Here is a 25,797-nt window from a genome sequence, read left to right as displayed (position 1 = left end):
CAAAGGAATGCCGACGTCATCCCTTCCAGCCCTATGACGCTCCAATGGAAAATGTCTTTGGTAAGTGATGTCTGCTTTTTAATGCTGTTTACTTCTACATATTGCCAAACTGTGTTGATTTATTCTTAAAGTGACTCATCACTGTATCAATATTTTAACCTCCCAGTTGATGATGACGGTAAAATAATGAAGGGTGCAATGAGCCCTCTGGAGGACACCGTGACGTACAAGATGCTGGCAAAATGCCATTGTGAGAACAAGTGCCCTGAGAATAAAATGGACGGGTCTTGGATGGGCGGATCCGGCCCGGGCATGTGGGCGACTACTACCCCATCAATGATGAGTAACATGTGGGAGAGTGTCACCAAGTCAACCCAGATGTGGAACAAGGCGTAACCGACTCTTCTACTGGATAACGCGCCGTGATCTTATTTTTTATTGAAGTCCTAATGATTTTTGTTAAATTTGGTTATATCCATTTTAATCTTATTTACTTACGATAGAATATGTATGGTTGTTGTCGTCAGTGGGAAGACGCTGTCGGTGATAATGGAGTGTTAAATTGTGTATGCATTTAGTACAGACCTGTATTTACTAAGTATTTTTTCTACTAAATTTGTAAGGTGTGGTTGAACTGTATTCTGTAAGGAATTCTAGTATACTTTGGCAGAGTTTGAGTTGCTAAAGCTGTTTTTATCATGAGTGTGCCTAACTTTCTGTATTCAAATGTTGTTCAATATCATTGAGACTTACCTGTTGTTCTTTGAATTAGAAGCCATCGCTAGATTTTTTTTTGGAAGCTTCATAGAATATTTCATTTATGTTTTTCTATTTAGCTCAGTTTCACCTTCAGAGCTTACTGTCAATTCGTAAACTTGATACAACTTCAGTAAAAACTGTGCATGGCAAAGCATTGCTTATGCATCACTAGAGATTACACTCAACCGAGTATCCCATTTCTGATTTAAACCAGACTTGAAAATACACAACAGAAAAAAAAAATATCTTGTAAAGATGTGAAACTCTGTGTGTTGTTCTCTTATTCCGTGTTTTTTCTCTACATAAATGTTGGCGATGTTTGTAATGTTTGTTTCCTACATGTTAATTACAAGCACACTTTTATAAATTCTGAGGAAAATTATTAAAGACAATCATGTCCATTTTACGTATATTTTTAATAAAATGTTGTCAACCAATTGTGTTTTGTCCTTTGACCCAGTATTTGCAACCTGAAATATTACAACAAAATGATTTGCTAAAATTCCTTCCCATCAAAGTCAAGATAACCAGGATAATTTGTAGCTGTGTTATTTCACATTTCGTTGAAAATACATGTACCGGTATATTCATAAAAATGTTTTTTGAGGGAAATGTATTCTCCATAAATAATAATGTAAAATAAAAGGTAAAGAAGGAATGAACATTTTATTGAACATTTGCATGACATTAAATGAAATGACTTGATATTCTTTACATTTTAATATAATACAATAAAAAAAATTTGGGAATTTTAAAAATTAAATTGCATTATACTGAATGAAAGGATGTATGCAAATAAATATTCATGGTATTTAATTTTAGCTAATGAACAAGCACATATTTGAACATGTATTAGATAAACTCACCAAAATCAAAACATTTTGAGGGTTCAAACTAGAAATTTTGTTGTATATTGTTAAAAAGCAAACTGAAAAACAGAACACAAGCTTTCATTTTATCAGAAAAACTTTGCCCTTCTGTCACTGTTTCATTTAAATTAACACCTAAAGAATTTATACAACCAACATCTTAAACAAATAGTCAAGGAGACTCCATTAGAAGCTAACAACATGATAACATAGGGAGGTATATTTCAAGAGCGATAAAAAAACCCTTGCACATCAACATGTAATTGTGAACACAAAGCATGCTTAAAACATTAATGTATTCTTTTGATTTTGAAGTAATTTTCTGGACAATAATTTGTGAGCCTATCAAGGTAAGAAATTGCATACAGTACAATTTCAAGGAACATGCTTATGAGGAATTCTCAATCAGAACAAAGTTAGTTTCATTCCTCTTATCTAAAAACTGCATAACAAGAAAACTGGATATAACCAATTACAGTTATAATGAATCAATACTGCTTCTTCCTGGGGCTTTACACTAACCATGTGTTACAATGAATAATCCTCTCTTATCCAGGGAAACAAAGAATGAAAGAAATTTAAAAGATATCATCAGTATTTTTATCCTTAGCACAAAGTTCAACCATTAAGTACAAAAATACTCTACAACTGCATGATATTTGAGAACAATATATAGTCAGTCATTTCCAGAGAGTGTTTGTATACATGTAAGTATGATGGTACAATATCTAACATGGATGATGGGGCTATTTACAATATAACAATGGACATTCACAAATCTTGGATGAGCAACTATTGGCACAACAAAATCACAGCTCTATCGTACAGTTTATGTGTACATCTATTGAAATGTTCTACAAAAAATGTGCACATTCGATACCAACAATATAAAAAAAATGTCACACTGGAATTGGAACTTTAATATGCATTGATCATGTCCATCTTTTACATAACTAAATAGAAAAAATAAACATATAACTAATTATAATTTACCGGTAACTGAAAGTAACTTAAAAGAAAAGAAAAAACCAAGAACATCATGATTTCAGATTTAAGTACTATTTCATGGCACAATATCTCTCAATGGTTTGTGTATATACGTTATTTTAACAACTAATATTCACATTTTTCAGTGTCTTTGTGATAACATTACGAATATCGATCTTGTAATGTATAGTCCAATACATTTTTTCAATGGCTATTTAAACATTTAATCATACAACTGCTGAAAATTATATAAATACCAGTAATAAAGAATCATTCTTTAAAAATTATGAGGGGATCAAATACGATCAGGCATGGTCAAGGGCTCACACATTACCGTAGTTGATCACCTCATAATTCCAAAAAGAATGTTTCCTTATTCCTTAATTCAATACAATACATGTATCTATCCTTTTCTACTGAAAATAAATGGTAGAGATGGTGATTTTGCCAATGTTCTTTCTGAAACTAATGATCTTTGCTGTTTTACTACAATGATTTATCAAATACTGAACACATTCCATTAACCACAGACAGTGATGAATTACATGTATAACCCCTATGTTGTCTGACATAATCTAAATTCGATGATAAAGCACAAACTGAATCAAGACTAAATAATATTTAAAAAAGAAAACAAACATATCACAGATAACTGATCCTTTCCACATTTTCCTTTGTACTTCATGGAATGGATTTTCTTTCTTTCTCCAACTCTTTTAATTTTCGAAGTCCATACAAGTGTCTCCTCTTCATCTTTTTACATGGTACTGGCCAACCATAACAGACTCTCTATTGCGCTGCTTTTTTATTTGAGATCCCGGGCTTGGGCTGATCTACAAATCAGAAATAAAATAAACTCGGATCTAAAATTAAGCTTTACTCTGCTTCATCCTATCAAGTCCTAAAAATTCAAAATGAATGGGGAAATAATGATAAGGACTGGAAAAGATGGAGGATTAGCCAAATGGCATTCATAAACTGAAATGGAAGACTAGTACTTAGTACAAGACAGTAAATATGAGGTTTCTAGTGGATACCTTTGGGCCAGGGCTGGAATCCCAAAGCTACAGCTAGTTCATCTATATTATAAAGTCCATCATGGTTAAAGTCAAACATCTCTAGCTGTTGCTGAGAGGGAGGGTCTGGCATGTAATCGGGGAGATCCTGCACATCAACAAGCCCGTCACCATCTTTGTCCCAGCGACGAACCCCAGTCTCCAAGTCTGTCAGATATTGAGGATATAAGTCAATCACAAAGAAATATACTCTACATGTAAAGACAATCACAGAAATGACTTTATTTTTCAGTTATAATTGAAACAGCAATTACAGAAAATGTCCCTAAACTTTATCAACACTGCAGCAGAGCTTTAAAGCTTTCCTCTAACCTTCATAAGAATTGACAAGTTTCATGGTAATGAACTTGTGAACCTCCGGGGGTGATGTGGGCTGGGACACATCCAGGGTAGATTTCACAGATTTTTCTGATAACGCAATACATAAATCACATTAAACCATGTAAGCAACCACTGTTCAGCAGTATATATAAATTATCAACTGACATGTGAGCTTCAGCTTTTACAAGTATGATAACTAATTTGAGTTCTTCCTCAGTGATTTTTTTTAAGATGACGATCAACTTAAGTTGATTAGATTAGGTATAAGCTGCCCTTGTTAATTACCGGATGGCTTATCCTGGACATCCACAGTGAGTGTTTTTTTGGAGGTGAGACTTTCTGCATCCCAGACTTGTAATTCAAAGATATACTGTCCAGGTATGAAGTCTCCTGTAGCCCTGGCTATTGCTTCATCCTCTCGAAAAATATTTAGAGCAGAGGGACCACTAAAGGAATATAAGACGAAATAATCATCAGGTAAAAACGTCACATGATTACTGTAAATCAATCTTTTAGTGTTTGCATGTAAGAACATACATGTACTGATACAATGTTTTCTGGTTTTAAACCAGTTTTTGAATGATTTTTGCACATGCTTTAGTTTAAAAACATGGCTCTGTATTGAAAATTAGTCATCCAAAACCAGTAAATCACTGGTAAATTATATAATAAAATTTCTGCAAATAAAAGTTGGTTTATAGTACGTCAAGAGAACATTTGTCCGAAGACTTTAACAATCAATTCAGTATCAAGAAATAGAACAATATCTCTCTTTATCTCTCTTTTCTATGATTCTCTGCTACAGCTAATATATCTAACTAAGCACAAGTTAAACTGCAAAAGATTTACACTTTTTTAAAACACATGCCAATTTCCAATCTTTGTACAAATTATTTGTCAACCTGAATTTCCCAATGTCTTACTCTTTCTGTTCCCAATGATAAAGGACAACATCTTCATCATCTGTGCTGCCAGTTCCATTCAAGTAAAGTTCCTGTATAGGTAATGTGATAGTAATGTGACCCTCTGTCTTTGCTACTGGGGGCTTGTTTTCATTCTTTACTATGGGCTCTGTGTTATGTGGTGGAAGTTTTGTTGTTGGCACTAGGTCCTCATCTTGTTTAACATCAGGGGCTCTAGCTGTAGATGTTGGCACACTGCTAGCTTTTGGAGATGCTGGCAATGAATCCAGATCAGATTTAACCACAGGGGTCCTAATTGTAGGTGTTGGTGGTGGAGCTGAGGTTGTCTGACCTGGTAAATGATGAAACCAGTGCAATTTATAATAACTTTTCCTCTGCTTTAATAAAAGCAGCGTGATGCAATCTAAACGCTGACATCAAAGGGAAACACACTCTTAGAAAATATCATAGATAAGAAAATTCATAGAAAATTTAGAATAATGATTTTCCCCACCATTAACCATTTCTCTGTGGTCCTTGTCAAGTGTAGCAGAGAAATGCTTCAAGACCTCCACTGTCTTGGACAGTTCCGTTATTGTGTTGGACTGCTTGCCAACTTTACCCATCAGTGTGTGGAAATCCTCCTTCAAGACTTCAACGGATCTGTTCAGTGCCTACAATCAGGGGCAGTGAAAAAAATGTGGTCTTATCAAAACAAGAGTACTCATAAAAACCATAGAATGAAATGTACACATCTGTTCAAAACATGAAATTCAGACTTTTTTGTTCATTGAACTAACTTCAACATGTGTAACCCCACTGCTTTAATTGAAAGGGAAAAATTACCAAGACTTACTTGGAGACTTGTTTGAATGGACCCAGTGTCTGCTGAACCAGCCGTCCCTTGGGAGTCTTTCATCTACAAGAATATTTATAACACAGATAAGGGGAGAGAAACAAGGAATACTTTTTAACAGAATTAAAAACCAATGACAATAAGTTAAATAATTTATATTGCATTCATCAATATCATTTACCGGGTATACAGAGAAATTCATGAAAGTCAAATTCTAATTTACAACTGCATAATTTACAACTTCTCCAAGGCACTGATGTGGATTTTATTAAGATAATTTATGAACAAGGTTCCTTTGATCTTCTTACCAGTTTGAACTGATCCCTCAGTGTACCAACTGTAGAGGTAATGCTGTCTATCTTCACTGACAGATTATCCAGGGATTCTGATGGGCTGGTTTGGTTAGCAAGACCCATATCCTCAATCTGAATTTTTTTTCCCAAGAATCAGTTACATCAAATATAGGATAAGTTTCAGTATATAGATGTATAGTTTACAAAGTATAAGCTGTAAGGTTGCTTATTCTCCCAATTTTAATGGCCTCAGTTCTCAAATATAATGCAAGAGCCCTGGGTAATAATTAGTATTTAACCTTAAATAAACTGTATATTATAGTGAAGTACATAGCCAGAGACACACAATACTAACCACTTGGTGAATGAGGAGCTTGGTCTGTGCAGTTCCTTCCCCTGAGTCCTGGTCCATCCCCTTATGATCCTTCAGTATAGAAGAGTGGTCACTATTCAAGGCCTTGAATTGTGTCTGAAGGTTAGCAGTTATGTTTTGCAAAGCACTCAAGTAAACCTGAAAGGACCAACATATACAATATTAATCATACATTCAGGAAATAAGGTATCTTATTTTTTGTTTATGGGGAAAGAATAGGGCACCCCTGCAAATGTGTTCGGAATGTTTTCTTTATCGTTGCTAAGTATGTAATAAATCCAGAGGTGCTCGAATGAAAGTTCACGAGACTTCACCGAGATTTGTTCAATTTCTGTGAAATTTTGAGCAGAAGTATAAGTGTTCGGATAATATTTTTAAAATACATAAGTTCTGGTCATTTTTCATATCATATCATACTTTGATTTATGTTAAAACATAAAAATCTGTTAAGATATATGCTTTATTTCATCCTCTAGAGGTTATTTAAACTAAACGATAATATTCAGAACAGAGTTATGATCAGTTATCGTTCGTGTTCAACCACTCTACACGTGGTTGAAAGTATAAACATTAGGTTGCTTAATAAAATCATAGCCATGTTTGAGGCTTTTGGCGTGCAATACCATGCTTTTTAAAAAAAGAATGGGTGTCTGGTTTGCACAAAAACTTAATATCGAGCTATTTTCAATGAATATTCTGCATAAAATATTATAGTCTGTTTAACAATTGATGCTATTACTAGGTCAGGCGCAGATCAAACATTAATTCTAAAAGGGGGACCATTACTAAGCATGTTAATTGTTGCAAAAGCAGAAAAAAATTATAATTTCTATTGACATATTTATTTCTAGAACTCATTTTATCCTCTAATTAATGAAGATAAAGTTTAAAATCAATAAACGCCTGGATTTAATATTCGACTACAAGTACCTATAGATTCTCTGAAATAGACTATAAACACGAGGCACGATTTTTACTGCGAAAATGAAAGGGTCAAATAAAACCACGTGGTCTAAATTTAAATGACAATAACATTCCCAGGGGTGTAGGGGCTGGCTAGGTAATCCAATCACACAAGGTCCTAGGCACTCTCTCTCCCTTTCTTCTTTTTATCTCACTCACCTCATGACTTGACAGTTTTGATTGAATTTTTGGCAGCTCAGACCACAGAGAGTTGTTAACCAGCTGTATCATGTTGCTCAGATTCTCCAGTTTCTAAAAATGAGAGAAAAATATCATTGTAGTTCAACTGAACTATTTTTAAACACATACATGCAATCTTCTTGATTATCTGTGACATCAAATTGTCTTATGTGAAATTTAAACTACAGTAAAACATGGTTACATCTGATATTATTGTAACAAATTCAGTCAGAATGATTCCCCTTATCTGGAAATATATTATGCATTTATTGGATATAGTGAATAATTCTTAGAACAAATCTATATCTTTCATCCCTCATGCTTCACTATAACCATGTATTCCTGTACAACTTCTTGTTCATGATACTGGTCTTTTTGTTATGGAAAAAATGAAATTTTCTTACTTCTGTGTCAAGGTCAACATGGCCTGACTCTCGACCCCCTGATTCACGACCACCACTCCCCATCTGTATGTTAAAAAACAACTTGTTTTAATAAAATCTTAACAACATTGAAGAAATAATTGAAGATCACAGTCAGTATTTATCACATGTACCATATATATATGTTAGTACCATAATGTAATGTTTTAATACAGAGAAAAAAGTGTTACTGTGAATTTGTAACTTGACTATAACAGAAAATATTTTTAGTGATTTAATGAAGCAGAACAAACCTCCGGAGTCTGTTGTTGTTTCAGGTCTGCCAATTCTTTCTCAACTTTCTCTTTAAGTTTTTCCACCTCCAACTTCATTGCTTTCACATCAACTCCTAAATCCCCTATAGTCTGCAGGAATAGAAAGATGAATGCTAGCAACATCAGCTCATCTCATGATGAATTACCAATGCAATTAAAACTTAATATTGTGTAGTTGTGATTTGAAACCATTTTTTTTCTGATGCTCAGATGTAATGAACTTGTCACTAATGAATAGACATTCAATATTAAGACTAGAGTAATAAATGTATTAATTTCAGCACTTACCTTTAATAAGGTTGATTTTGGGACTTGAAATTTTCATGTATTGGCTTCATTACTTACCAGTGAGATAACTGGGACATGAGAATTAATTTTGTGCAGATTTCATTACTTATCTCTGTAGAGAATTTGGAATTGAGTAGGTAATGTCACTTACATTTGAGATAATGGGCACCTGCTTTGATAGTGTATTGACTTGATTCACAATGACTTGACTGCCTGGTTGACTTTTGCTGACTGCCTCTAAGGCGGAGCTTTGATCATTTACCTAAATAATTTCAGATCATTATTAGTAGTTACATGTACACCACATTCATTAATTATTAACATCAAATATATGATAAACATATTGTTTTATTTGTACTAATGATATCTTAAATGCATGTTTAGTCAAATTCGTTGATCAACTGAGACAAGATACAAAGATATAATTGGGCATCTTTGATGTTTCACATCCAGTATCACATATGTTCACAATACATAAACCATTTCATTAACTTTTCTTGTTCCCAGGGCAATTCTTGTCCTTATTCCTTTTGACTTTTCAAATTCCATGAAGGAAATATGGTGAATAAGAGTATGCTGTCATTATATGAGCTTCTTTTTCATCTTCTCAAAAAATAAAAGGCTTTCCCATGATGTAGTTTAGGCAGGATTTCATTAAATAATGAAATTTTAACAATGAGGTATCACCACATACAATTCATATGTTAACATATTTTAAGGATGAATCTATAAACTTGAGCTGGTAAATAAACTACGGAAATTATGACCTCTGCAATCACAGAAAACAAACAAGGATATTTACTTTAGAAGTGAGGCTGGACAAACGTAGTTTAACATCGGCCATTTCCTTGGGGCTCTGTGTGACATTGACTAGATCTTTTTTGATACTGCTCTGAATTTGTTGCTTCAGTTCATCTACACTGGTCTGTAAACTGCTGCCTTTTACTGTCAATAAAAATTAAAAAAAAAATACTGTCATTAAAATTAAATTAAGATTGTCAGACTTTATTATAGCATATCTGTTCATGTATGTATAACATGTATGAAGAATGTAGTTCGTAAAACTTAGCATCAGGTTTGTGAAATTTGAGTCGTTTAACAAGAAAAAACTTTATGCAAGAGCAAATAGTTTAGACAAACACTGGGTTATTTATTGTTTGTACATGCATGTTTAATTTAGTTTTAACATATTGTTCCAGTAATCAATCTTCTAGATATAAAGCACCATTGTTAGCTAAGGTTACTAAAATATTGATTTACAGCAAAATCATTGAAATTTCATCTTACTGCAAACGGAGTATCAGTATCTAATTATTTGCATTAATGTTACACATTATTTATTCATATACAGTAAAACACGCTTATAATGAAGTGCCAGGACAGGCAATTTTGCTTTGTTATAAGCTTATTCATTATGTACATCAAGTTTACAATATGTAATAAAGTCACAGGGAATGAAAAATCACTTCCCTGCAAGCAACAATTCATTATAAGCGTGTTCGCTGTTACCATGTTTTACTGCATTAATCAATAAATCGTAGCATTTTCAATGCTGTTGATGTATACCAACCCATAATAACTAAAACCAAAGAAGCTAAAAAGTCATCTCAAGAAAAAACAGAGGATCAATCCTAAAATTTTTAAATTTACAAAATTTATAAATATGATACCTAACAGTAATGAATGAACTAAATTATTAACGTTTTTGTTAGCAGTATATTATCTTGAAATATCACTAGAACATGCAAATAAAATTTGACAGGTTAAAACCAGCCTAATACCTCAAAAATACCAGTCAAATAAAATTTCCTTCGTATAATAATATGTCAATCCAATATTACTTGTCAATTGCAGAACATTCAGAGATACACTCTATACATTTTTTTCCATAGAAACTTGAACCCTGCATGCTTTATAGTTGATGATGATTTTGTTTGCAACAGCTTGTAAAAGTAGACTCAATCAATTTGTCATAAATAGTAATGAACAAGAAAGGCAACAGAATAAAACAAAGACACATTCATCAGAACTCAATAAAAGAGAATCGACCAGTGGAAACAAAACACAGAACTATTCAAGATACAACAAATAAGTCACCTTTATTAACTTCTTCCCGGATTTTTTCAACATTTTCTTTCAGTTGTAAATGCATGTATAACAAGGCGCCAATACAAATGAAACAAGTGACAACCATGAAAAATCCAAATACTGACATGCATGTGGAACAGCACGAGACTCGCCCCCTAGTGTTGGATAAGATAAAAAAAAATTGTTAACTGTTGATTTTTTCCAAATCTGATCATTTGTTATATAAAATTGAAAATCATTTTAAATTTGTTCAAAGATGGCAATCGAAATAATCCGAAAGCCCACGTAATTTAGTAAAACTAAAAGCCGAGACATGTTAATGTACGGAAATGAATTACACATTTGCCGCTAAATAAACCTTTCATTTAAAACTCACTGTCTCATGAAAGATTTACGATCAGTTATTAAAAATTCATCCACTTCGGACGACTCGGACTCCGTACGAAGAAGTTCGTGACCATTTTTCATCTTTCTCCGAGTTTTCCCACTTCCCACTAGTGCGTCAAGTTCTCGACGCTTTTTCATTTTCTTTGGCGGTTTAAAACCGACGTCTAAATTTCCCTGAGAGTCCAACATGGGACATTGATAGATCTGATAATGTAAGTTTAAGGTCTAATCGATTTTGTAGTTTTTGACGTTCGATACGTACACCCGGAAGTGGTAAAACAAAAGTAGCTTTTACAAGAAATACTTCGTACAAAAGAGCTTAGGAGGTGTCCGGTCCATTCGTACCAAATGAAATAAAAGAGTAGGACATTTCGCCCTCCCTTGTAGTCTTAACTCGTCATTCATCCTTAACCTGCAAATTACTTGCCAAAACCTTTGATTTTAATTCTAAACGAAAAACTCAATGAAATTCTCCCATGCCATGGACACACACACACTGCCAAAATGTATTTGATGTGACATAATTTCTTTCGAAATAAAATACATACATGTAAACCCTTATAAAACTTCTCTCACAATCTTGGTATGTAACGAAGTATCAATAAAGTGAAGTGTAAGCCACTGATCTGCAAGGCATGGGTTTTAAATGCTGATTACATTTTGAACATAATAAACTTCAATATTCACATCAATATACCGAGTACATAATTTTTATATGAATTTGAGTGCAAATGTTTATAATAATTTGAATCACGTACTTTTCACCAACAAGCAATAAAATCAAAGGCCTGAAGGGCCATAATGGCTTACGGGTTTGATATGACTATATTTACATGGATCGAGTATGATTCCTTCTATTTCTTACGAAAACTTTAGTTTATTTATAGCTCTATAGAAAGTAACTAGCTACATGTAATTCATAGATCTATAGAAACTAACAGGACAGATATCAAAATGCCCCATTTATTGATTGGTCGAACCTTACTGACCGAAACAGACAGGATTGAAATCTAGACCCCTCTTTTATCAATTGGTTGAAACCACCATTGCTTTTAGGAAAACCATAGACTGCATAAAATAAAATGATGATGTCAGACTCAAACTCCAATATGAGACAATTTGTTTCTTTCTTTTATCCAACGACTGAAGTACATTAACTGTAAATTCATTCAACTATATAGGACACAAAAGCACTTAAAACCAACAATGAACATGCTCTCAAATATCAGTATACCTTGTATTCCTAAGCACTATGAACTTGCGCGAGAGTTGGTGCACGGTGCGACGTAACAGCGCCAAAGCCAGCGCGAAATCACTGCGCGTAAAAATAATATAACCAAATGATGAAATGTACTGCATGTTATGTACTATTATTAATGAATTCTCATGAAATCTACACCAACAAGTATTATTCCATTTTATTTGTATTTCGTAAATGTATATTTATTCATATTTTTCTGGGTTTTTTCTACTTTTTTAAGAGGCTGACCTTCACAAGCTTTTATAAGAAATATAAATTCACAAGGCAGTTCTAACACCAGAGATAAACTCTTGGGGGGGGGGGGGGGGGGGCAAGAAACAGGCAGAACTATGCAATTATAGCAAACCTGTTTTGACACCAAATTTAATTAAAATTAATTACTGCACTATAACTTTGCAGTTAGTCTCTCTTCACATGACATGTTCAGAGGCATACTATACGATGTCTATAGAGCTATGTTATAGTAATGTGACATTGCTTCCGTATATGACTTGCAATCAAGCTTAACTGTATATTGTTTTCTTATTTGAGTACATTTGGTCTCAAGTTTCCAATATTTTTACGACAAATAAACAGTTCAATCATAGCACAACCAAGGTAACTCCATCGAGGGAACATCGTGCTATTTTTAGATCTTGGAAAATCCCCAACAATCGATAATGGCGGAGGTGTCGAAGAAGGCACATTATATTAAAACAAGTAGTAATTGCCCCTCTATTTATGCATTTATTACCGATTTATAATCCCAGTTTCAATATATCTCAATCATAAGTTCTGTCCTTTAACCGTTAAACACCTTCCCCCTTGCTGAGATCGATGTCGATCGAAGTTAGCGACGCTCTCTGCGGGTGCAAACGTTTTTATGAAGAATGAACGAAATAACGACAACTTATAACATTTACTTATCACTGTTAGGATCTGAAATAATTGGGAAAAGATTTTTTTGCTTATAATACATGTAAGTATGCATAGCGGAAAGCATGGCGGCACTGTGTGATGCATGGCGGGGGCCTTTACCTCTATGCAAAAACGGCCTAAGGAAAAACACTGCATTTAATATTCATTCGCGTTAGAATTCGAGTTTATTTAAATAAAGTCAATTCATATTGGTTACAATAACATAAGTGATAATAACATATGGAAAATATAATCTTGCTTAAAGATATTTATTATGAACAACAAACAGTTAACTTTGCAACATTCGAATAGAACTATTTTTTGTCGCGCATGTTCAGATAACTGAACTCTTTGCCGTAAAGATTATCCGGCAACTAGATGGCCGTAAGCCATAAACAGTTGTTTTTCTTGTGTATAAAGTTACTGGGTGTTGATGAATCATGGTTTTGATCTTGAATGTGTCTGAAAGTGTTAATTTTAATTAAATCTGGAAACATTAATACATGTATATCCATATTAATCATGTAATATACATATGTATAGACTTTGAGGTATGTGCAAGTGGCACCAGTAGAGATCAAATGCCACACATCAATATCCTTTGGCTCTCTTGTTAGTCCCATACCTGTTTACACCGGAGGGGACTATAGCTTTCCTCTGCGTCCGTCAGTCTGTCTGTCTGTCCCACTTCAGTTTTCCACACTTTTTTTCTTTATGCGTTTGAGGAATAATATGAAATTTGCTGAACAGCTTCAAAATGTCAAACAACAGATCAAGTTTACACTTTTGTAGCGTCTGGTTGACATATTTTCGAGAAAATTCTGCATAACAGAGCATTGTTTTCACAAACCAGTAGGGGACGTGTATTGCTTATGCAATATCTTATCTTAGAGATGATGTGGAAAAGAGAGGACATTGATATATAAAAACGGCCATGTGTTGAAGTTGAACAACATTGACCAACGGCCAACTAATCACCAAGTACCCTACCGCCCCCCCCCCCACCTCCTTTCATGAATGCCTCTCTCTCTCTAACACAGAGGATACAGTGCCACTGGAACTTGAAATGTTTGCATTCTATTTATCATAAAGTTTTCTTTCTTCCAAAATATTTCTAGGTAAAATTGTATGGATACCCCGTATGCAAAGCTCTATGATCCATGAATATCAAACGTGAGGAATTCAGCATTAAGGGGCATGAGATTGATTAGGTGGCAGGGGACAGTTTTTTTTATTCAATTCATTGTAGCCAAGGGATGCATGTCTTCGGAACTCTGTAACTAGAATTTCCTCAGTTCCCATTCAGCACAAATACCTTTAATTCACTCTTTATAAGGCTAATCACCAATTTCTGAAGAAAATTATTAGTCAAAACCTGTAAAATTCTCTACATACTGGTTTTTACGAGATTTTGACCCTTTCATATTTTGCTAATTTTTCATGATTTTTCAGCTTTTTAGACCTCCCCCAGCTAATTCCCTGCAGAGGGTTGACCTTCCGTACCGCGTGCATGTTGCACCATCACATGTCAGAAACTTACCGGTGTATAGTTTACAGTGTCCCATCCACCTACTTTTCGTGTTATTTTACCTCCCGTCTGTAACTTGCAATTTCACTGCGTAAAGTCAGCACAACAGTCATAGCCGCAGGTTTCGCATTTTACTTCTGATTCTTATGTACCTAACATAAGGGGCCTACATATTGCATATCAATTTCAACAACAGACATCCCTCTAACTAATGATAATCATTAAAAATCATTTCATGAATTTTAGCAACACTCATAAGCCTTCAAGTACAGCAACTCTCAATTTTACAAAAATATTGACGGGTACTTTATTCGAAACTGTCCCTTGCTACCTTAGGAAAAACTTGATTTGGTCATTTTGAAGTCTTATCTTCCAGTATATGCAAAACTGAATATAATGCACTATTGATGAATTGGAACTGTCATATCTGTGTATAAATTCAAACTCTGTCACTTCTGTATTACTTATCAGTGAACAAGATAACTCAAAGCATAAATTTTGCTTAAAGCAGGTCAAATTTTGCAAGTCTGCTTCATTGTCATGATGGGTTGTGGACATACCTTCATTGAGCTGCTGTTGTAGATCCTTCACTTGATTGGACAGCCACACAGTAATGAAGCCCATAACCGTCACAGAGCACACCAACAGTAAAATAATCAGCATCTTCATGAACTGCCAGCAGTTACAGATCCCTCCATGGGACGAAGAGGGAGAACTATAGGGATTCCGCTTTCTGTAAAATAACATACCATATTATTAATTAAACCAGAATAATACCAATGATCTTTTAAGGAGGCTGAATGGTTAATAATAATAAATGAACCATCGGATCTCCCTAAAACTTTAAAATATAGGGGTTCTTGGGTTTTTTTAGCTAAAAACTATTATTGAGAAAAGAAAACTCCATATATTTTGCTTTTTAAATTTTCAAATGGTATTTTTCTATATTTTTACATAGAGTTCTTCTTCAAAAGGAGATCGATACAGTCTAAAAATGGCCATACAGCCATCAAGCCCTTTTAAGCTATGGACTCGGCAGTTTATCTATTTTCCATAGCATATATGATTAACATTTACATTTCAGAAGTTTGCAAAAATAGTACAGAAAAACAAGCAATAGGCAATAAAATACTACTATTTACAGTGGAAATAAAAACATTTCTTTGAGATTTCTTAGTTTGAAATGCTTTTTTAATTTTATACATCGTAGAAACATTCCAGTTTGAAGGTGCAATTTTTTATCCATTTTCATCTTTTTGAGATTGGTTCATGAGATGTAATGTAATTTACGGATTCTCTTGCAAGTATTACTGGCATTATGAACAATTTTGGCCAAGGACCATTTCTCGCCAGTGCACTGTTACGACATTTTATCAACATCATATAAAAAAATAATGTAACAATGCACTGTCGAAAAATGGTACTTGACGAGGATTGGTCGCATGCCAGCATGGAATGATGAATAAGGACTGTGTTTGTTTGATATACTGTTAAAGTGAGGGGTTCCCCTAAAAATCCACGACAACTGCACAGGACATAACAAGCTCCCATGGTTCCACAGTACCATGCATGCTATTTTTTTGTTGTTGAAAACTTAAGTTTTAGAATTTCTGAATGATATACAATTCTCATTTTAATAAGGGCTCCATCAAGTATTCAATTTCAAATTTGCTGATAAATGCTTATTAAAAGAGTCAGGCAGGAAACTGAGTAAGTGGGTCTACTTGAGGAACTGGACCCCAAATTTTTCATTTCTTTTAAATGCCTCTCAGAAAAAAAAATAAAATATCATATGTAAGTTATCGAACTCAGCAGTAAATGCAAGTTCTAATATACCTGTAAATACATCACAAAAATCATAGCTGCATGCATGTTTTTCTACCATATGCAGTCTGTCGTGTATACTAGGTCTTAATAAAATTTAACACCTGCTGACCAACATAGGGCATATCAATCTATGAAAACTACAAGTCTGGAAATCAGAAGTGAATTAACACTTGGGGCGATGGAAGAAACAATTAGATAATATAGAAACATGACGTAAAATCGGTAAACAGTGGTAAACATGCTCTGTCAAAGATATTTGCTACTAGAAAGTGAAAGACATCTCTCTTTTTTTTTTTTACTGTAATAGTGATTTTCTGAAGTTTTGAGCATTGCTACAAGTGTATAATGCTTCTATTCCAACTTCACACACGAGACAATGCCAGCAGTCATACCTGCGAACTTGCTTCTTTCCTGTCAGGGGAGGCAGCTGAAGCTCGTCTGTTTCCGACGAATCGTCTAACAGTGTCATCATGAGTTCCTCCCTCTGAATGTGGCCGTTACTACCCTTCTTCATTGTTGCTTCTCATTACAACCCTCCCAAAAAACAAATCTGAACTTTGACAACTCCAGAACTCTTTCTTGTTTTTCTCAAACAGGAAGTTGTTGTAGGATTTAGGGCAATTAGGTTGTACCAAATAATTTCGTTCGTCCAAATACTGTCCCAAATCAAGCTTCCCCAACTAGTAACAAATAACAAATTTAACTTCCTGGTAACTATCAGTTTAAAGAGTTGAATCACAACATTAAAATCCATTGCCTTCATAACTCCTATCAGCTGATAACAAACCATGTGACCATACCAATGTCAAGATAAATTTAGAGTAGCATAAGTGCACTGATTACAGAAATTCTTACCACAATGTCCATATAGGTTGGCCTTTCATACCTTTACATTTCAATACACGTATAACTTTCTGAAATAAGAGATTAATACTTTGCATTTATCTTCCACAGAGCTAAAATATTAAAAAATGTTGAAGACATCTGTAAGTAACTTTTTTATTTCAACAATAAAGAAAAAAAAATACAAACATAACAAATATTGAGATGTAGAGATAGTTCAAAAATATTTACGCAATATTGCAATACAAACTTTTTTCCAGTATGCCAAAAATTTGCTGGGATTCATTTGTATGAAACAAAATGGTCACAAATGGCATTAAGCTTGTCAAACTTAAAATACCCGGTACTACCTTTCTCGAGTGAACAAAGACTAGTAACAGTCATCTACAGAAACATTGTAGTATGCAATTCAACCTCAGCAATTTTCTGTCACATTTCTATCTGTTGTTTTTTATCACTTGGTTTACAGCATAAATATCTTCATATATGCCATTTATGAAAATGAATTTATGACCATCAGTATAAGTTCCCCAAATATGCCTTTTAAAAATACACAAAATTTTTACTATTTTTGTTTTTGAAATTTTAGAATGGGATATAAAAATATAATACTCAAGTCATCACACTGATCAAGGCCAATCTTAGCATGAAACTTTCATCTTCCTTACAAACATATACTCCCAGAATATCTTCAAAAAATAAATATGTTTATATCCATTATACTTAGCCAGACATGACTGAAAAACCAAACAAATTTTTAACATTATCTCATGACCAGTTGAACTTTTGCATTTGCAAATAAATCTGAAATGAGTTTGAATGTGACATAACAACAATTGAAAAATTATTTGAATTATGAAACAATTTAAGTGTTTCCGAAAACTCACAGATAAAAGTAGGAATATAGAATTTCATAAACACCCTTCTTCTAAATTTGGAATAATATCAAAATGTGCATACTTCTATCAAAACTGCACTCTACTTAAAATCCAAAACATGTCCAAGAATACATACACATAGTAATTGAAATATCTAAATTAACAAATCTGCTGTTAGTCTTATATTTAAAATGAACCTTACAACCTATGAAATTAATGAGAAATAGCAGGAAAAAAGTAGAAAGAAGGAAAAATCTTGGACATACTATTATATAAACCCTGCCTTAGCCACTTGACTGGACTTATACACAGTTTCTACAACATGATTTGGTCAACTGTTTATAAACATTTCGATCCAAGTCTTACATAAAACATTAATGATAAATCATCATCTGAAACATTGTGACAAAACTCACAGACTTAGACAAACATGTCATATGCTACAGAGCATAAAATGAACGCTGTACACTGAAAGACAAAGCAAAAAAACATGGCCATTAAATGGCTTTGGCAAGTACTAACACGTACAATACTTATATAACATACATACATCGTACCGGTACTCAATCTAATTAATAAAAATTTTTCCATGAATTATCTATTAACCTGTATTTATTGGGAGGAGAAGGTAAACACGTTGTGTATGACTTATGAAAAATTACGGTATACAAAAACAAGAACAGTTCAGTTTATATAGACAAACTAGACATCTACAGATAGTTCTTGATTGCTTTGAATGATAGCATCTAATAAGTACTCTAAATTGTCAGAATTCCTGAAAAAATGGTGTTCAAAATGAACCCCCGGTAAAAGTCGGTGAAGAAGAGAGTGGACCTTCTTCATGAACATCTTTAGACACTTCTTCGGCTTTTTGCACAAAACAACGGAAGGTTCAAACACTTCGACGACCTTAACTGTGGAGGATTCAGTGTTAGCTACACCCTCTTCATTGCCAGCATCACGTGGAGTCTCTACTACACAAGTTAAACCTTGAACTGCCATTTCATTCTTACTTTCAGTTGGAAAAGTTTCACTAGTCTTTTCAACTGCTAGTAGCTCCATAAGAGGGTCAGATCTAGAGGCTGAAGTACTTTTCGAATCACCATTGGCGAGAACACTTGCTAATTTGTCCAAAACATGGACATCATTTTCACAATTGTCAACTAAAACATCAGAGGTTGTAGGAACTTTGTCGTTGCTTTTGTCATCATCACTTTTGTTGTCTATGTCATGATCTTCCATTGGGACTTCAGAGGGAGCAGTACTGACTGTGGGGGGTTGTGCATCTTCTATATCCATAGGAACCATTTCCTGAACACTGGCACATATCACTTTCTCCTGGAAAGAGTTCACAAGATTTTGTGTTTATTGATTAACACTAAAACTTACTTTAATTCTAATGTAGCAATAATAAATATTATATGTCAATAATTTTGTTTAATGACTAATAACTTATATATTAAATTTTACCTGGCTTGCATCCTTCATGACTTCATCCTCTATAACCATGTGAGTTCCATCTGGAAGTGCTTCAGATGAGATCATTTCTCTGGGCTTGTTTGTTGGCAAGAATCCTTGGTAATCTGAGTCCACATTGGTTTGCTGATCATTTGCAAAGTCAACATTGACAGATATTGTTTCACAGGTTGCTTCACATGTAAACGACTGATCCTGCACAATTCCTGAATCTGATAGACTTTGAAATCTTGATGTTGGAGGTGGGGAGGATATATTGGACGAAATATTGGAAACATAAGCAGTACAATTTTCTAGCACTGGCATTTCATCATCTAAACACTCACTCTCATCCTGATATTTATGCAGAGAGTGAATATCCGTGTCCTCAGATTCAAGGTCCTTCTCTCTGTTGCTTGAGCGAATGACACGCATAACAAATTCTATGAATTCATCCACACTCTCAGTTTCTGCTTTCACTGTATGTTTCAGGTCAGCTGGTAGTAAACATTGTAATAGTAGAACAATTTTATTTCTCAGTGACACAAGGCGCATCATGTCTTGAATGAAATGTTTTTGTTCTTTCAACAACTTTTTCTCATGCTGACGGGACTGTTTCTCTTTTTTGCTATGACTTTCTGCATCAATACAACATGCACAACTGTTATTCTTCACATTACGAGACCTGCGTCTCCTAGAGATTTTAGCTGGTACTTTATCAACATGACACACAAAGTCTGGATCGTTGGATGGGCAAGTTTCTTCTTCTTCTTCCTGAGGTGTTGACAAGAAAGACATGAACTGTTGCTGCCATGCAATTGGAGTTAAAACTGATTTTCTTCTGGATGAAGTTCTAGTATTCAAACTTGAATTGGTGACATTGACTTCTGATGAATCTGTAGTTGATGGTTTGGGTACAACCTGAGAGTCACAATGTTGGTTTATCACACAACTTTTAGGTTTATCAACTTTATTTTGGACAGAATTTTGATGACCTCCAGTTTTAACAAGAGAATCAGGTTGCAGTTCATAAGAAGAATATATCACGGCTTCTTTATCAGACACCTTTTGCAAAAGAGGTGTGTCAGGCACTTCTGGCAGTTGAGATTCAAGACAATCTTTATTAACCCCACATAAGCACCCATTGTTTTGGGAATTGTTATTTTGTTCACAACATGACTGAGTATCTGTACAAGATGCACTTGCTGGCTTTGCTGAACCTTGTTCTTGACTAGTTAAACCTTCTGGTGATCCACAGCTATTGCTGCTGTTAAAAGGTGAATTGCCATTGTCCCGAATTCCAGAAAACTCTTGAGAAATGCCCGTTATTGGAAAATCTGTGCAGAAAGTCTCACTGTTCATCAAAGAAGAATTGAAGTTTCTTGGTTCCTTCCGTAAATTAGTGCAATTTGAGGTATCTGCCCTTGAATGAAATTCAGACCACGAGGTCTGCTGATTTCCCATCCATACATCATTGCTTGAAAAAATACCATGTTTCAGTTTTTTCCTTTTCTGCCAATCAAACTTCTTTTTACTTGCACCACTGGCCCACCATTGTTTTCTATACTTCTTGCGCAATCTTTTGTACACATTCTGTGAATCTCTTTTCTCTTTCATAGCACCATTGGTTGTTAATGGTTTGTTGGAATTACTTTCACCAATACTCTGCAGATGTATTATGAATTCTCTTTCAAAGCCTGCCATCTGGCTATTTTGTGTGGTCTTTTATCTGCATCAATACAATCACCACATTCTTCATCTGAAAAAAAGGAAGAGAGATGTTTGCAATTTAAAGCTATGTATAAATTAAAAAAAAAAAGGAAAGATGTAGCAGTCAAACAATTCAGAGAACTGAAACTCATAGCCTTTGGATTATCTTCTCATGTTTGCTAATATCACTACTAGTAGAACTTGCGAATCATTTGAGCAAAAGGGTGTACTAATATTTAAACAAGCTTAATAGAATGTGACATGTCTTTGAAAGCCAAGGCAACACCAATTTGTTTGATCCTCTCCAATCTAAATTTGGTTGCAACCTTTACAGCTCATTAAACATTGACAAATGTGAGAAAAGTATGTTTGGAGATTGATCGATCTTTATCTATTAATCAAAGTAAAAAATAAAGTGTTTTTAAGGCTGATGTAATCACAGCACACAACCTGCAAAATTTATTTCAAACAGTCAAATGTGACAACCTATATAAATCATCATTCTAATAATTCTTTGTGGTTAAGCAGGCAAGGGTATGGGGAGGTCAATTCGGAATCCAGACAAATGAATTGGAATCGGTATTTCAACTCCATTGTTCAATAGATTAGATTACTGTAAACCAATGTCACATAAGTTAAATTCTCTACTACCTTCTTATTTAGACTGATTTATTAATCATTTTGCAACAGGTATGAAAAATTTCCTAGCACCAAGAATTGAATGCAGAGCAGTGCATGGTCAATGCTATATACCCCTTCACAGTAACTGTAGTACTACTTTTTGCAGGACAAAATGATATATTTTGTTTAATCTACCATCTATAACATCGCCAAACTTTATCAATTTGCCCTGCAAGAGAAATGTACTACAGTTAACGTGAAAGGGTCTATTTGATTATTAAAGATAAATAACAAGTCATGCTTTGCCTCATGAAATAGAAGCCAATCAAGCCATGTGTATCTAGGGAGACAACAAAGAAATAGAGTATTCTCATCTTCAAGTTTCGACGATGGAACCCAAAATTGCTTTGAAAGTTCATAATATGTTTCAGATAAGGTATAAACCTATTTGTCCATCGTTCCATGGGACAGACTTGCGTCATACTCATATATATCTACAATTTAACTTACGTCAGCAAGATTACCATACTATCCAGTCTACGAAGAACCCAATTTGTCACCTTTCACAAAAAACCAAACGCACTACACTCTATCTCTTCGTAATCTGTTAGGTGTAGGGTAAAATAATTTATAGCGAGCGCAGCTCGCCGGCGCGCAGCGCCGGCTAGCGAAGCGAGCTCTAAGAACCAGTGTGCGCGGGAAAAAGAACGAGCTAAACCTACAATTCATCAAACAAAATTTTTTGTCTACGTCCCATAATGCTCTCTAATGTTTTCACCCGTGGTGCTATGCCAAAAATGGCCGACTTTCAACTCGTAATTTACGGTGACTTAAAGTTTGAAGACACGTTTTGAGTACCGCATATGCTTTGGCGAGACTCAAAAGATTTGTTACATGCTTCCATACCTTCGTATTGAGTCGAGAAACGTAAACAAAGACGAACAAAGTCATGGATGACGTCACAGTGCACTCGCGCTATATTTCCCGCGAAAAATTTAGAGGTGGATCAAACATCTGTAATGAGTGTACTGGCTATTTCAATATAGTCTGCGATACCTGCCTCATTGACATATGATTTGTTTTTAATCTTTTTTTAATATAGAGATTTTATATATATATATAAACTAACAAGGGCCATACTTTACTGTCATGTCGATCCATTTTTAAAGTAATTGTGCATGCATGTACCGTGCAGTAGGCAGGTAAGTATATGAATAGGAAGGAAATAAACAATAGGACATTTTGAACTAAATAAAAAGGAATAAAATGAAAAAATAAACAGTTAAAAAATTATGTAGATATTGCATATAGTCAGACCATTAAATAAAAGTGGGAAATTACACACCTACAAACAGGTACCGGGCTCTCTCTCTCTCTCTCTCTCTCTCTCTCTCTCTCTCTCTCTCTCTGGGTAGGGGGTTGCGCTGTATATATCATAACCATTAAAATTAGTACATTTGGCATACTTATTGTAGAGCAATACTCTCTCAAAAATTCTTTGACGTTCGTTGATACCTAAATAAAACTATAAGTTGACAATGATGCAAGGTACAGTATGTGTAATTCTTGCTGCACTCGCCAGAACGGTAGCACCGTAAAACATATTAATCGTCAACATTTCGTTCAGCAAATATGGCCGCTTGATGTAAACATGAAAATCAATGTCTGTTTTAGGCGATTTCTAAATTGTCATTCAATTGAAAGTGATGAAAAGTTGTCTAAAAGACGAGAAACAACCAAAGAACACATAAAATATCAAATATAAGACGTACCAAATAATTCTACTCCAAAACTTTATCCTGAGGAAATTTCTCTTGATTATTCTGGCGCGAACACGACATCTATCGGCGAAATTGGTTACACTTCCTGTTAGTTTTGGGTATTACTAAAGGAGGGAAATGTTGGTGATGTTAGCATTTGACATTCAAGACTTAATAGAAGTCATATAATTTGGGATATCATATAAATAATATTCTATTTTGATACCAAATTGGTCCAAAGAACTATATATGATAAGAGTAAAATTTGGCCCCCATAATTCACCATTTTTTAAAGTGTTTCGGGTACAATAAAATGTTGTGTTATAATTTAGAAGAGTTGATATAAAATATATTTTTCACATATTTGTTTGATTTATTTGCAGTCACTTGCAGTATATGACGTCAGAAGTGACGCTATTTCTATAATTCAATCAAAATCAGTCGAAAATTGACATTTTTCTCATCTTTTTACGAATGGGAAATATAGAGCGCATGCTTGAACCAGGACAAATTTTTTGTCACTTATTAGACTTGGCTAGATACATCTCTGATTAAAATATTTTGTTGGTTCAAGCATGCGCTCTATGTTTCCTGAAAGAAAAACTGCTTGAAAACAAGCTTTTTTATGCTAAAATTGCAAAAATGGCGGGAAAAGGTTGTCTTTACATTGCCGTATTTCTAAATAGTGGGCACTTGAATCAAAATGAACATGAAGTAAAAACATCACATATATTTTTGTACAAAGAAAACAAAGAATTGCAGTAAAATAATGATATTCCTTTTAGGGGGCCATTTTAGGCCCATACCATATATAGTCCTTTGTGTATCTGTAAATTATTAGCCTATTCCTAGAAAAATTTATCTCAGGTTTTTTTTAGAACAAAAGTGGTCAAAACTGTCAGGTTATAAGAAATCTTAAGACACTCGAATACTTGTCTTATGTTTGTGTTGAATATAGTTGCGGCATTTTATATTGTTTTTTAAAGTAGACAGTTTATCAGATATTGTGTAAATGGGGATGTGAATTACTGATATATAGAGGATCAGTGAATTTTGATACGTAATAATGCATACTCGATATGATGCATGCGCGGATCCAGAAAATTTTTCCAGGGGGGGGGGGGGTCCGAAGGATAATTGTGTTTGCCAGGGGGGGGGGGGTCCGAGGCATATTTTCGCGATAATTTTACTATGTAAATTTAAAAAAATTTCATTTTCCAGGGGGGGTCGGGACCCCCCCGACCCCCCCTCTAGATCCGCGCATGTGATGAACTTAATATTAAATTCTTTTACAACATCACACTCATAGCTCCTCAGTTCTACTGTATTGATTTTTATTTGCCAGAATTCATATGAACCATGCGCATTGGTATATACACATTAATTATAAACATATTGAACTGCAATCTATCAAAGCAAAAGTACATGTCACAAACATTATACAATATTCTAAAAAAAATATTCGTACATTCATAGGAGGAGAGACCTAAGAATCAATAAATCAAATGGTAATGTAAATAACGATACTGATGATAATAATAATACATTAATTGGATGTACACTGTAGTCTGACAGAATCCCGTTTTACCTGCCTCACGCAGATACGTTGCGAGGTGGCAAAATTGTTTGGTTTAGTTTAAACAATATTTTAATTCAAAATGAAATAAAATTGTTTGCGACTATGAATAGAAATGATTTGAACTAACTTAAACAATAAAGGACAAGATCAGTAGTATTCTTTTAAATAGATATTAATAAAAAGGACAGATACGTGTAAAAATGGAATTCATCCTCGACTGTACAAAAATTATAATATTTGCAGATAAGAATCGACCTGGATCTTCCATTATACAACGACATTGCTCTACCAAAAGCATATGCGATGACAATCTATATTTTGTTCAAAAGACAACAAGGTTTTTCGAAATATTTTTACGCAAATAAAATTGTAGGGGAAAAGTGTCAGGCTATTACTAAA

At 34.2% G+C, this 25,797-nt stretch overlaps 2 protein-coding genes across 3 annotated transcripts; both read right to left on the bottom strand.

The window, feature by feature from the left end:
- Window positions 1-1,415: 1,415 nt before the first annotated feature.
- Window positions 1,416-17,265, bottom strand: LOC128167677 (uncharacterized). 2 transcript variants are annotated; one of them, XM_052833530.1, is made up of 16 exons: window positions 16,945-17,265; window positions 15,286-15,458; window positions 9,367-9,509; window positions 8,716-8,826; window positions 8,256-8,366; window positions 7,984-8,046; window positions 7,559-7,651; window positions 6,419-6,574; window positions 6,079-6,195; window positions 5,771-5,833; window positions 5,429-5,588; window positions 4,936-5,266; window positions 4,298-4,458; window positions 4,004-4,099; window positions 3,653-3,838; window positions 1,416-3,448 (listed from the first exon to the last, which is right to left on the bottom strand). In XM_052833530.1, exons 1-16 carry the CDS (start codon window positions 17,064-17,066, stop codon window positions 3,405-3,407), a joined length of 2,130 nt encoding a protein of 709 aa, XP_052689490.1. In that variant the 5' UTR covers window positions 17,067-17,265; the 3' UTR covers window positions 1,416-3,404. The 2 variants fall into 2 exon arrangements, with proteins under 2 accessions (XP_052689490.1, XP_052689489.1); XM_052833529.1 differs by lacking the exons at window positions 15,286-15,458; window positions 16,945-17,265 and adding exons at window positions 10,662-10,807; window positions 11,029-11,752.
- A 272-nt stretch (window positions 17,266-17,537) lies between these two features.
- Window positions 17,538-23,926, bottom strand: LOC128166804 (uncharacterized). Its single transcript, XM_052832189.1, has 3 exons — window positions 23,832-23,926; window positions 19,744-21,487; window positions 17,538-19,611 (listed from the first exon to the last, which is right to left on the bottom strand). The coding sequence occupies exons 2-3, from the start codon at window positions 21,430-21,432 to the stop codon at window positions 18,976-18,978; spliced, it is 2,325 nt and encodes a 774-aa protein (XP_052688149.1). The 5' UTR covers window positions 21,433-21,487; window positions 23,832-23,926; the 3' UTR covers window positions 17,538-18,975.
- Window positions 23,927-25,797: the final 1,871 nt, after the last annotated feature.

Source organism: Crassostrea angulata, chromosome 10, assembly GCF_025612915.1.
Source record: "Crassostrea angulata isolate pt1a10 chromosome 10, ASM2561291v2, whole genome shotgun sequence".
Lineage (NCBI taxonomy): Eukaryota > Metazoa > Mollusca > Bivalvia > Ostreida > Ostreidae > Magallana > Magallana angulata.
The sequence above is the reverse complement of the archived record's forward strand: the minus strand, read 5'-3'. Positions and strand labels throughout refer to the sequence as shown.